Source organism: Oryza glaberrima, chromosome 5 (genome assembly GCF_000147395.1).
Source record: "Oryza glaberrima chromosome 5, OglaRS2, whole genome shotgun sequence".
NCBI lineage: Eukaryota > Viridiplantae > Streptophyta > Magnoliopsida > Poales > Poaceae > Oryza > Oryza glaberrima.
The window spans coordinates 19831800-19845295 of NC_068330.1; the positions used below are offsets into that span (position 1 = coordinate 19831800).

The 13496-nt window shown below is 40.9% G+C and overlaps 2 protein-coding genes across 8 annotated transcripts; both read right to left on the bottom strand.

Annotated features, from left to right (window-relative positions):
• Nucleotides 1–401: 401 nt before the first annotated feature.
• On the bottom strand, nt 402–8872 carry LOC127773584 (SAC3 family protein A-like). 7 transcript variants are annotated; one of them, XM_052299699.1, is made up of 14 exons: nt 8496–8868; nt 7166–7984; nt 6399–6596; nt 6192–6323; nt 5756–5854; nt 5374–5477; nt 4527–4692; nt 3883–4350; nt 3618–3758; nt 3336–3395; nt 2239–2369; nt 2019–2152; nt 1702–1907; nt 402–986 (listed from the first exon to the last, which is right to left on the bottom strand). In XM_052299699.1, exons 1-14 carry the CDS (start codon nt 8553–8555, stop codon nt 891–893), a joined length of 2814 nt encoding a protein of 937 aa, XP_052155659.1. In that variant the 5' UTR covers nt 8556–8868; the 3' UTR covers nt 402–890. The 7 variants fall into 7 exon arrangements, with proteins under 7 accessions (XP_052155659.1, XP_052155657.1, XP_052155658.1 ...); XM_052299697.1 differs by having other exon boundaries at nt 6162–6323; XM_052299698.1 differs by having other exon boundaries at nt 4527–4689; nt 6162–6323; nt 8496–8867.
• A 2687-nt stretch (nt 8873–11559) lies between these two features.
• On the bottom strand, nt 11560–12157 carry LOC127774327 (histone H4). Its single transcript, XM_052300552.1, has one exon. The coding sequence runs from the start codon at nt 12056–12058 to the stop codon at nt 11747–11749; it is 312 nt and encodes a 103-aa protein (XP_052156512.1). The 5' UTR covers nt 12059–12157; the 3' UTR covers nt 11560–11746.
• Nucleotides 12158–13496: the final 1339 nt, after the last annotated feature.

The window sequence follows — 13496 nt, forward strand, 5'->3', positions numbered from 1 at the left end:
TCATTCAACAGCATAGAAAGTTAATAGAGCTTTTGTGGGCCAGGCGGTGGCTCCGCCCTAACATATAATGTCTGCAAACTCCTCAAGAAATTTGAGTACCATTAGACTTGGAGAATACGTTTCCCACAATGAGAGTAATAAACATGTTAGTACAAAACCCTATTATCTAACGGATAAGCTATATAAGTAATATATTGATTTTGTACATCAAAGACAAAATAAAACTTCAGAACCATAATACTGGATTACATGTCACGTGACAAAATCTATGTAGTTTATCTATGTAGTTTTATGTAACTTGGTTCAAAATAGGTGAGGTTTTCTTTTTTAAAAAAAAGAAATAAAAGCTTAATCTCCTATGTATGAGTATTACACTGTATAAAAAAATGCCGGGGCTCACGTATTAGAAATATATTTTAGCTACAAATAGTTGGTGAAAATGGTATGTGTGAAGTGTGTTGTACAAACAAATGTACCATACATATTCACTCTCAAAATTTTGGTTTACACTTTACATGTATCTGGGATCTGGGTTACCAGAAGTTCATACATTTTCTGTGTTTCTGTGAGACCACAGGCCAGCGGCAAAGCTTTCTGCAGGCTTCTCGTTTTGGATGTGTTGTCCAGTATATGCCTCACCGTTGCATTGAGCATTGCAGTTGTTGCATCAGGTGCAAACACCCGGGAACAAGTTGAGCACTCAGTAGTCAGCACTCTCCTATTTGCTCCAACTCCAAAGCTCCGGAAGCATAATGCCCTTCATCTGCTGCTCCATTTCATTGAGCTCCATAACTGGCACGATGTGTACTGGAGACATTTGCAGTACATCACAGGCTCACAGATCGGCACAAACATACTGGACTTATCTATCATGGTTACAATTTTTGTCGCTATGTCCGCGCCAAAAAGTCATTAACTGCAAGTGAGGCATCACCATGTGCGACGGCATTCTCTGGCTCTGGCATGTAAAGTGTAGTAGTAGAAGCCTGCCAAGCAAAGAAAGGCACGAACATTACCAGATTATATTATAGAAATACGCTAAGGTCAATGGTTGACATTCGAGGAAAACATGTACACGTATAGCTATCGAATATACCAGGTAAATCACATATTTCAGCAAAACACCATAAGTATTCAATTAGTATGAAATGGACTCAATTTGTGAAATCATCCCTGCAAACTAATACAAGATTATCTGCATCTTTGCACAATCCAAATCAAGCAGATATTCAATTGGAGCTCTTATGTAGAATTAAATTAACTCGAGAAAGAGAATGATGGTACTAATTTAGGCTAGCTGAATGGCTTTGTGCATTTAGGGTGCAGCTGCTGGGATATTATTGTTCCATAGCCTAGACTAGATGAACACTCTTAGCTGGGACTAACACATTTACTCCCTCCGTTTCACAATGTAAGTCATTCTAGCATTTCCCACATTCATATTGGTGCTAATGAATCTAGACATATATATCTATCTAGATTCATTAGCATCAATATGAATGTGGGAAATACTAGAATGACTTACATTGTGAAACGGAGGAAGTATCACTTAGCTGGGAGTCTGGGAAATAAGTCACCCATTTATATTTATATTATACCCTTCCACTGGTCGTGCAGACTGAAAATAAGTCACCCATTCATATCTATGCACTTGCTGTCCTATGATGATCATTACAATGTTCTAAGAGAGATCAGTAGTACCTTCGTGTCTAATTGCAAGTCTCTGCTGTTGTCTATTGAAAGAATAGCACCATGAGCTTTTAACCACATTTCACACTCTTCTGATGCTTCACTATCAATTCTTGAGAATCCCAAAATTTGTGCAACATATCCCACTGGTATAGTCGGGCGATATGATTTAGACATGCATTTTACAGCCTCAAAACGCATTCGCTCCACATATAGATCTGTCAAAGTGATCCTCAACAGACATCAATTTTTTCATGAATACAGAATAGATTTTTTTAGCCAAATACAGAAGCACATTGAATTGATACAGATAGTATTTAGTCCTTTACCCATGAGGCAAGAATTCAAGTTCGGTGCCTGCTTGTATAGTTTGAAAAATAGGACATAGTTTCCAGATGAAACAGCAGAATGAACTGCAAGGGCATGCTTGACAGCTTCATCTTGTTTGGCTTGTTTCGATAACCTGAAAATAATGAGTATGTCAAACGTGGTCAGTTTAAGAACAAAAACTGGTCAATATTCTGCCGGTGTACTAGTATAAAATAGTACCTTGCCAATGATGACAGCAAGTCTCGTTTATTATTAGAGTGCAACATGACACAGAGTAAATTGTACGCAGAGAATTCAAAGTAACAGCCCTTGATTCCCTCTGCATATAGCCTCTTCAGTTGTGACTGGCACTGCAAGAGATGTTGCGTGCATAAACAGTTAGAACTACAATACCCATGCATCACTTAACATTTTTTTTTTTTTTGCACAAAGATTGCAAACATAAATTTTCTAATTTACAAATGTAGTTGCAGTTTCCAATGACAATCAACTTTCGTGAAACAGCAGTACCGTTACGGGCTTATGGCCCCAAGGACTAGTCTCTGGTACTGTTCACACGTTTTACTGTGGCACCATGAGGATTAATTTTCTATAGATATAGGATTAGATTGATTAGTATCATCTATTCCATAAGAATATTGAAGATAATTTTCTTAGGGTTTAAGTTATCCTATTATATAAGGATGCATTCTTGTCTCTTTTCGTTACACGATGATAAAATCCAAAGTAAAACTAAGCTTCAGAGCCTCTCTAGCTTATAGGTAGAAGCCATGTTGGCGGCTAGATGAAGGTCAGTGCTCTACCTTTGGTCTTCAAAAGCCTATCCGAAGCTAATCCATATCAATACTCCACATGGTAATCTGAAGCTCCCTCCAGTCAAAAGTAAGTGTCGTTTTAGAACCCGTGAAGTCAACAGAAGTTAACTTTTGAAAAAAAAAAACTATTGTTTAGAATATATGTTTTGGGTATACGAAAATGATAAAAGCTTTCATGATATTACACTATGCGACTATTATTGGATTCATTTATGCAAAAGAATTAAGCCGTTAAAGTTATGCATTATTGACCTTGAAAATTCTAAAATGGTACTATTTTACTAATTTGTGACTAGAGGGAGTAGTAAGTGGGACCAAACTTGGGATTGTCAGTGTCAGCCCACCGATAGAAAATTACTTGACCTCTATTTTCTTTATGCATGTTATCTAACTAAACATGAAGATGAAGTTGCAAAACTATGTCCTGCAACAGAAATATTGAGCATATGCACAAACACAATTATTTGATATCCCAAGAGAATAAACTATAACAAAGCATACCTGGTTATATTCAGGTAGGTCACCTGCCTGCATTGCTAAACGTGCATGAGTTTCATAAACCTGAAATAACAAACCTAAAGGTTAGAAGCACTAGTGGCATAACTGAAGTCCTGGTGCACAGCATTTACAAATATTTTCTTATGGTCAGTAATAGTAACTGGCAGCATAACTAATATGATATTGATATCTTGACAGAAGTAACTTATAAAGGAACTGCAGTTTTCTAGTTGCTAACACATTGTGGTAAGCACAATTGGATCATGATTCATGAGAAGAGGATACCTTGACAGTAAGTTCATTCTGGATTCTCTGAACTGTGAGATCTTGGCGAATAGACTTCAGTTGATCACATTTATAAAGATAATTCTTTTGAGATGTTTCAACCATGGAAAGGGCCTTCTCCAAGACATGCTCCGGTCTTACCTGCCAAGCATTATTCAGATAAGGAGAAGAAACAGTAGATATGATCAAATTGCAAAAGAAAAAAGATTTGCTATTGATGCTTTTCAATTAAGAATCCAGGACAACAGTTGGTGGGTTTTATTACTGTGGCAGGATCAGGTGCTGATGTAAGCCGGAGATATCGTTTCTCAATTTCTTGGCATGTCCCCTTTACTGTCAATGCATCCCAATCCATATCCTCCACAGCCAAGGTAGTGCCATCTTCACAGCTTCTGGCAAGAAGAGCTGAAACAGCTCTTCGTGCATGTATATTAGCCATTACATCTTTACTTGCTGCAGAATTCCTCGATTTAGATGATGAATTCTGGTTCTTCTCAAAACGCTTTGACCTATGCTCCCTGCGCTTCTTCTCCTCAGGTGAATTTGCTAGTGCGGTTGCACTGGCATAATATTTGGTTAGATCCTGCTCCTTATCACTATCACTTGAAGCATTTCCATTTTGCATTTGATCTGAGTAACTGCTGATCTTTTGCTTCTTGGCAGGCCGCTGACTGACTTTGTTTGCAGTCGCATGATGAGACTGGAAAAATTTTCTGGAATCCCAGTTATTACTCTGCATGGCATTCATTCAAATATTTCAAATACTAAGTAGAGCAATAACACAGGCATTTGATATTGGCAATTCAGAAATGGAAAGCCATACATGTAGTTAAAATATGGAAATCTGTTCCTCTTGTACATTGACTGATTAGTATGAGATTTTGCAAGAGTTCACATGCCGGTTCTTACCATTCTGTTTTTGGCTTCCAAATTATTGTGGGTGGTACCGTTCACCAACCCTTTTACCGGTTCCACCTTATCTGTAACCTTTTCCTCCACAACAGGCTCCCACCTACTTTTTTGGCGTCTCCTATTGGTAGATGTCGACAAGGAGGGACTTGAATTGTTTGCACTGCTATATGGAAAACAAATAGCAAAAAGTTAATTCAGAAATATGTGATTCTGCATAGCACAGAAGCAGCAATGAGCCAACGACTCAACTTTCTTTAGTGAAAGGAAGGAATCTTAATTTTGCCTACAACACGAATTTGGGCATAGTAGTTTGTGGCAAAATTAGATGGATCACTTTTAACCCAGTATCTATGTAATGCAAACATTTGGTTAAGTATATGAATAGTTCTGCACCCAAAAACCAATTCCCAATAATCACATCTTAATTATTTTCTAGGGTTATCATGGTTAGAAATTGGAGGAAGGGTATAGGATTTTAAATATTCTTCATGAAATGATACATCCATGATTCCACCATATACTGCGCAATAAGATTAACATATGTCCAAGACAGTTGAGACATATCCAATTATATAAATCTGAAGGCATCTTACTATTATTATAGATAAATTATTTTTTTGCGATATTTGCTTAGATCATAACACTTCTGATATAAATTACCCAGAAGATAACACTGTTAAGAAGGTGTAAGCTGGAATTTTCATTCATTGCATGGTGCTGGTTGCCCGAAAGTATAATTCTATAGCAACATAAGTCCAAAACAACAGATAAAAAATATCAGTCAACGTAGTTAAGTACTCAAAACACTACATTATCACTGTCCAGAGAATCCAGAAGCACAAACCTTGTTTCTGGAATGGTTGCAACATTTTGTACCAAAGGAAGCAGTGGCTCAGTGTCCCAATTCTTAGTAAGAAGGGTTCCATCAGCAATGGCGCTGTTTTTTATCTGATATTATATTAGGAAGATAACAAGACTGAGATACAGAGTCAACGAATTTACATCATTCTAAATTGACGTAAAAGAACCACAAAATAAACAAAGGAAAACATATGAATGAAGCACCACATCAATAGCTGGCCCAATAACTGGAGTGAATTCAACTAGAAAACTGTGATCAGCCATTTGTTGTGAATGGCAAATTGGCAACAGCCACGATGCCAATCTTTTTTACAACAAAATGCTGGCAACTAACAAAACGCCAAAACAATATAACAGAGATTTACCTCTTCTATCATACTCTGGCAAGCAGCCTTCTGGGCCTCATCCTTGCAACGGTTGAGATTCCTCGTAGCATAATTATGTAATGAAAAAGGGAGTGATCTCTAAACATGAGAATAGAAAAGTAGGTGGTGAATATGCAAGTACCAATATCTTCCTTGATTAAGTATAAGCATAATACGTGCTAACTTTTTGCGCTGGTTTTCCAAGGAATAAGCCAATGCATTCTCATAGACATCGAACGAATTTAAATATCATGAGTTTGAACTAACAAACTAATATATAATTTAATGAATCATTTTATATGCCAATAGCTCCCCAAATAGTCATTTTCCATATGAGAAAAAAAATAGCCTTAGAAAGTTAGAACATCATGTGCCAGAAATGAAGAAAAGAAGAGCAGAAAATTACAGCATCATTCTTCACCATGGAAACACTAACATAAGCAGGCTTCTTTGACAAATCAGCACCTAAAATTTTCTTCTCGCTCTTTGGTATTACCATAGAAAAACCTGGAGCAATTCGAGGAACCTGCATTTTGTTTTCACTTGAATTTTCGGTTGCAATAAAAACCTGCAAATTTGGGTGTAAATTTTCAGATACATGGTCGACTGAGTAAATATTTGAGTTTGGACCGTTTGAACCTACAGTATTTTGTTGATCGCCATGATTGCTTTGCTGAACGGGGTTCAAATTCACAGTGCTCTGTGGGCAGGCTGGTGTCTGGCTGGCATAATGGTTTTGAGACCTTGGGTTACCTGCTACCTGACCAGCATACTGGTTTTCCAACACCGGAGCGTGCGCCTGGTTGATATATTGATCTTGAGGCCCTGGACCACCTGAAGCCTGTAGGTAGATGAAATTTAGATATAATTATTTTCTATTCTCATGATGAAACAATCTATGTAGCGAGCTAAAGAACACAAGAAAATTGCCACAAGTCAAACAAGACAGAAAAGACATGACACTTCAAGACCTACAAGCAACAAAAAACCTTCATACGGTACAGATGATTTTCTTAGTATGCAATGTGCTATAAACTTCTCCATGCAAACACAAAGAAGTGCTAGTGCCAACCAAATCTACATGAACAAAGTACGGAAACAATCATCATGCATTCTGATGTTCCATATCGTAAAGAGCGTGTTTATAGCCCACGAAACTCATCGAAAAGAATGCTGCACCCAGATGCACAGCAAGCGGAGGAAGTTGAATTTGAGATAAGCTGACTAGGCATAACATATATGCAACACAAAATAAGTAAACACCATCTGTTGATCGAAAAAAAGAAATGATTGTCCCAAAATAGCAACATAACCAGATAGCTTAAAACCCATGATCAATAAATGTCCAGGGTGTGACCAAGAAGGCTATGTACAATTAGTAGCGATATACATAGAAAGGAAGGAATATACCTGAATAGGAGGCGCAATAGAAGAACTTGAATTACTTTTCCATGATGTAGTTCCTGGAGGAGGTGGCTGGATACTGGGATAGGAGTAGCTAGAAGTAGTGTTAACAATTGAGTTACTGTTCCCGACTGGATCACCAGCAGGATTTGGCACGGTGTGATTGTAATAGTATGGCCATTGGTTGTACTGCTGTTGGTATGAGAAAGAATTGGTAGGCACTGAAATGGAATGCTGTACTGTGTTGGTATTGGATGACGGGTAGTTCTGATATGACTGAGCATAATTATTTTCAAAGCTTCCACCATTCCATGTGCTGTTCTGATAATAGCTATTGCTAGTTCCATATCCTGGAGCAGTCTGATGACCACCAGCATTGTAATATGTGTTACTTGTGGGACCAACGTAAGACTCTGAATTCTGAAATGAAGTAAGAGGCTGATGAGCTGCACCTGAATGTTGATTTGTTCCTCCTTGCTGGACAGAAGAACCATTTGTAGTTTGTGGGTAGCTATAATAATAGTTTGCATATTCTGCAGCAGTGTACCCATGTTGAAGTGAACTTGAGTAAGGCATGTGAGAATGAGTCGCATTTTCTGTGCCCATAGTTGGCTGAGCATTATGAGGTGCACTGCTTGCCACACTCTGATTGTCTCCCGAAACCGAAACATCCCTTTGTGGATCATAGTAAACTGTATCTTGGCTTTGATTGTTCACTGGATAGCTCCACGGGACTGTAGCTGCCCCAGTTGAAGAGGACCATGAATGATGCCCTAAAGCTAAAGGTGGATAAGTAGATGGATTTGTCTGCCCCACAATGCTGACCTGCCATTAGCAAATAAAGGGGTCATGAACTCATGATCATTTATATAATGGCATAATGCACATAGCAACTTAGTTACAAAAGCCATGACCAAAAGATTCATCCTCACTGCAGCTTTAACCATTTCAGTAATTCATTGGCAAAATGCTTTAAGTCAGTACTATATTGCACACTAGAATGATTCGTACAACTAGGCTTCCATACAACCATAGATTCTCAGAATTAACATGTAGTTCTACGCATAGCAAAGACGTTCAAATCCGATCAAACTTCTGCTCTAATTTTTCTTTGCAAAAATTCAACGAAGCCACCTTGCATGAATAGTTTAGTTCCCTTGGCTAAATTTTACTTCTACCAATCACCCACATCCTCAAATTAGCTTAAGTTTGGTACAGTAATTAGCATAATATCAAATTCGTTGCATCCTAAATAGACACTAAATAAACGATCACATATTCAAAAAAAAAACAAATTCAAAAATCAATAGAACATCAGACGAGGCGCGTCATCTACCTCGGCAGGAGCGGCATCGGATCCAGCAGCCACCACCCCGGCGCTGTGGCTCGCCATCATTCCTCCCCCTCCCGGAGCTCCAACCCTAGCGAACCGGTCAACCGCCCGCCGCCACGCCAACGCAACGCACAACCGAACCGAGCTAGCGACCTCGATTCGTCGAGAGCGAGGCGAGAAGCCGATCGATCGGGGGGAGAGCAGCCGCACGCGAACGAATCGAAACCCTTAGGCAAAGGCGCGGTGGATTCAGGGAGGATTGGAATCGCGCGTGAGGTTTTTTTTTTTTTTGTGTGTGTGTGTGTGTGTGTGTGTGTGTGTGTGTGTGTGGGAAGATGCGGGAAGCGAGAGGAGAGGCGGAGATGTTGCCAGCTACGGAAAGGAGGACGATTTTTTTTCGGCTTTTTGATTCCTTTTTTTACCGCGTCGCGTCGCTTTGCGGTTTGGTCGGGTGGTGTCGTCACTCGTGAGGAGGAGGAGGAGGAAGCGGAGGAGGAGAGAGAAGGGGACGGTGAGATGCGTTCATGGGCCGTTAGATTTGAGCCCATGGGCCATAAATGATTGGTGGGCCCAGCCCATTTGGACCCAACTTCTCCAAAAAAAAAAAAACGGCTGTTCTTTTTGTTTATGTTTTGAAGCTATTCCATTAATCTCTGCCACTAATGTTGATATGATTTCAAGTGAATTCCTGTGACTCTGAGCAATGCTATGCCATTTTCAGAAATTGCAATTGAGAGTGATGTGCAAGAGCCAACTGCCAAGTGCAGCGTCAGTGCGTCACACTCACTCACTGTTGTTAAAATTTTCCTGCGGAGGTCTGTTGAAACTAAAGCTCAGATGAAATTTCCTGAAACTATCCGGATTTCAGGCTAATTCAACTGCTAGAACCAACTGAAACAAAAGCACAAATGAATTTGCTGAAGGAATACAAATGCAACTGCAGTAACAGAAATATACAAACAAAAGCACAGATGAATTTGCTGAAGGAACCCAAAGGCTACTGCAGTAACAGAAATATGAAGTCCGAAATATTAAACGAATTGGATCTATCGTCAAATTAAAGCGACTCAGACACCGCTTGACATTATGCAAATTCGCTGTTCTTATTCTTGGTCAACGATGGTCAAATCAATACTACTCCCTCTATTCCAAATTAATCTACATATAATTTTTTTGAGGTTATTTCTAAATGATCTACATATTTGTGTTCATTCATTAGGTCTATTCGTTATTTGTGCATTGGAGTAAATGGACATTGATACATGCATCCATGCACACAAACATTTATAACCTACATGCAATATCTTGATTTGCTATTGGCTAGAAAATAGTGGGCATGGTGCATGCATTGAGTTTATTGCTAGAGTAAATATAGAATGAGAGAGTTATTAGCTTTTTTTTGTCTTGGTGTACCTATGGAATATGTAGATCAATTTGGAATGTAGGGAGTATATCGAACTGCAATGTAGCTAGATATCAACCACTTGTTAGAATTAATGAATGGGCCTTAACCCACTCGAAGATTAATTCTTTGGAAAATCACAAAAGCCCGCCTCATGGGATGGCATGCATGTGGAGTTTAGTACCCACATTGCTTATTCTAGGAGAGGGGGACCTCCTTAAAAGGGAGGATGCCCTCCTAGCCACTTGAAGCATGTGTGGTGGAGAGAAGAGGGGGAACACATGCGCGCGCTAGCTCGCCTCGCCTGGCAGGGCAGGCGGCGCGCGTGCACGACGTACGCGTCGAATGGTCCGCCAAAATTGGTTCCTCACCTTGCGCTCCTTTTGCAGTTTTGTTTTGCTACAAATTCGGATTCGTTTTTGTTTTGGAAACGTTCCGAAAAATCCGGTGCGTGCAAACGGCGTGGAGTCCGGATAAGTTACGTGTGGAGTGAAGATCGTGCGGGCGCCCTGATCAAGCGACCCTTCTCTATATAAACCGACCCGCCGTCTTCACGCAACACACGTGTTTTGCTGCAAATTCGGATTCGTTTTTGTTTTGGAAACATTCTGAAAAATCCGGTGCGTGCAAACGGCGTGGAGTCCAGATAAGTTACGCGTGGAGTGAAGATCGTGCGGGCGCCCTAATCAAGCGACCCTTCTCTATATAAACCGACCCGCCGTCTTCACGCAACACACGCGAAATCAATCTAGGGTTTGCCTCCTACTCTGTACTGCGCCATCGCTCGTAGACTACTCCATCCCGCTCGCCGGCGTGCACCGGCGATCGGGAGACGTGGAGTCCGGATAAGTTACGCGTGGAGTGAAGATCGTGCGGGCGCCCTGATCAAGCGACTCTTCTCTATATAAACCGACCCGCCGTCTTCACGCAACACACGCGTTTTGCTGCAAATTCGGATTCGTTTTTGTTTTGGAAACGTTCCGAAAAATCCGGTACGTGCAAACGGCGTGGAGTCCGGATAAGTTACACGTGGAGTGAAGATCATGCGAGCGCCCTGATCAAGCGACCCTTCTCTATATAAACCGACCCGCCGTCTTCACGCAACACACGCGAAATCAATCTAGGGTTTGCCTCCTACTCTGTACTACGCCGTCGCTCGTAGACTACTCCATCCCGCTCGCCGGCGTGCACCGGCGATTAAGAGAGCAGGTCTCCGGAACCTCTGCCTTTGACGTCCTACACCGGGAGAAGGCGGCAATAAGGTTTTTGGGAAGCGCTTCGCTCGACTGCTCCCTGTTCGTTCGCGACAGCTCGCCTTCCTCTTCGCTCACGTGCTTCGTGCCTTTGTAGACGCCTGCGAAAAGTTTCGACCGAGCAGCCAGTCTTTCCGCCACCTCGGTACATGTTCAATATGTTGCGCATATTTGATCTGTTCATGTTATACTGTGTAGTTTACATGTGTAGATCTAATGATGCGTTCGTACTAATTTTCATCTGTAATGTCATGATTTATTTATGGAATAGATTAAATCATTATATGCCTATAATCTCAACACCACTAACCTATATCGAACTTAGCCTCAAAGTTAACCAAATCGCATTAACCCAAAACGCGAAGGCCTAGTAGAATAATCGTGCAGCACAAGGACGAACACAAATTGCACATCAACAAGAAGGACAGATCCACAACATTGGACCTGAAACATGTTTCAATTCAAATCCCAGGTGCAAACATCATCTGCTTCACAGTTTCATGATTCAGGTAAACCCTACAAAACTAAACGGCGAACTGAACAAGGTGGATTCCACGGCCAGACAACATGGGAGAGATGGGGGATGGAGGCACGATCGATCAGCCGCCGAAGCCGTAGAGGGTGCGGCCCTGGCGCTTGAGCGCGTAGACGACGTCCATGGCGGTGACGGTCTTGCGGCGGGCGTGCTCGGTGTAGGTGACGGCGTCGCGGATGACGTTCTCGAGGAAGATCTTGAGCACGCCGCGGGTCTCCTCGTAGATGAGCCCGGAGATGCGCTTCACGCCGCCCCTCCTCGCCAGCCTCCGGATCGCCGGCTTGGTGATCCCCTGGATGTTGTCGCGGAGCACCTTCCGGTGACGCTTGGCGCCGCCCTTGCCGAGCCCCTTGCCTCCCTTGCCGCGCCCCGACATGGCCGCCGACGACGACGATTCCGGTGGCTCGCCGCACGAGAGAGAGAGAGAGAGAAGAACGAGAGGAAATGGAGGAGGAGAAGAAGCGGTGGTGATTGGAGTGGGATTTGGGGGGAAGAAAGGGGAGGGGGTTTTAAAAGGGGACGAGAGGATGGAGTGGGGAGGTGGCTGCCGTTGGATGGGTAGGGAGTGGACGGTTGGGATCTGGATGGCGAGAGGAGACGCGAATCGCTGACGTGGCGTGAGGCGCGGATCGGTGATTTGGCGGGACAGGTGCGAAATTTCGTACGCGAGGCGCCAGTTTTATTTTTCAGGCTGCCGCGTGGCGCGGTATTTGGAGTTTCGAAGTTTGCACCGGAAGGTCATTTTTGGCACAGCTCTAGCTCCAGCCCAGCTAAACAATTTCAGCTCCACCAAAACTGGGAGTAGAGTTGGGTGAAGCTCTCTCACAAAATAAACTAGAGTTGCGGAGCTGGGTTTAGGCAGCTCCACAACTCCACTCCAGATCCACCTCCTGGAGTTAAATGTAGGAGTTTGAGCTGTACCAAACAGCCCCAAAATTTTGTACTCCCTCCGTACTCCACCGACTTGGATCAAAATCAAATTGCTTTAAGTTTAACAAAGTTTATAAAAAAAGAGTAACATTTTCAATCCAAGATAAATTTATTATGAAAATATATTTAATTATTGATTTGATTAAATTAATTTAGTATTATAAACATTCCTATATTTATCTATAAACTTAGTCAAACTTGAAGCAGTTTTACTTTGACCAAAATCAAAATGTCTTATAACCTGAAGTAACCATTTATATCCCTTTAGAATTCATCCCAAAATATAACAATTTTTCCACCTATTTTTTCTTAACTAATCATAATATTTTACCATTTAAATTCTTCACCTATTTTCTCTTTTCAAGCAAACGTGTTCATCTCGTATTTAATTACACCTACTTTCTTAATACTCCTATCTAATTCTAAAAAGATGAACCAGTCGTAATTATAGCTCATTTTCAAAATGTACGATGTCGTTAATTTTTTGCACAATATATGACCATTTGTTTTATTAAAAAATTTAATATAAATATGTAAAATGTATAAGTTAAGATTATTTTTTTAATTGATATTAAAACAAGTCGGAACAAAATAAATGATATCCATATAATTTTTTTTAGTACAAATGGTCAAAATTTATGAAAAAGTTAATGGCGTCATACATTTTAAAATGGATGAAGTACATGAAAAAAAGGTGTTGTGTTGTTTTACTCAACAAAGTAACTTTCTGTTCAGTTGAGGGTTAAGATAAAGAATATTTTCCCACTGCGAGGAAAAAGATAAAAGATATTTGCTCTCTTGCCACAATTCACATTTCACCTGGCTACTTATATAAGCAAGATATATTTTACTCGTGGAATGACAGTTGATTTAGGGTTCTTTCA

What these genes read in the sequence shown, in the direction of transcription:
- LOC127773584 (XM_052299696.1), bottom strand. Translation starts at nt 8,555, where the DNA reads ATGATGGCGAGCCACAGCGCCGGGGTGGTGGCTGCTGGATCCGATGCC. An exon ending in CCGATGCCGCTCCTGCCGAG is followed by an intron (nt 7,985 to 8,495) that starts GTAGATGACGCG and finishes TGCTAATGGCAG; the next exon opens with GTCAGCATTGTGGGGCAGAC. An exon ending in AGAATGAACTTACTGTCAAG is followed by an intron (nt 3,396 to 3,617) that starts GTATCCTCTTCT and finishes TTGTTATTTCAG; the next exon opens with GTTTATGAAACTCATGCACG.
- LOC127774327 (XM_052300552.1), bottom strand. Translation starts at nt 12,058, where the DNA reads ATGTCGGGGCGCGGCAAGGGAGGCAAGGGGCTCGGCAAGGGCGGCGCC.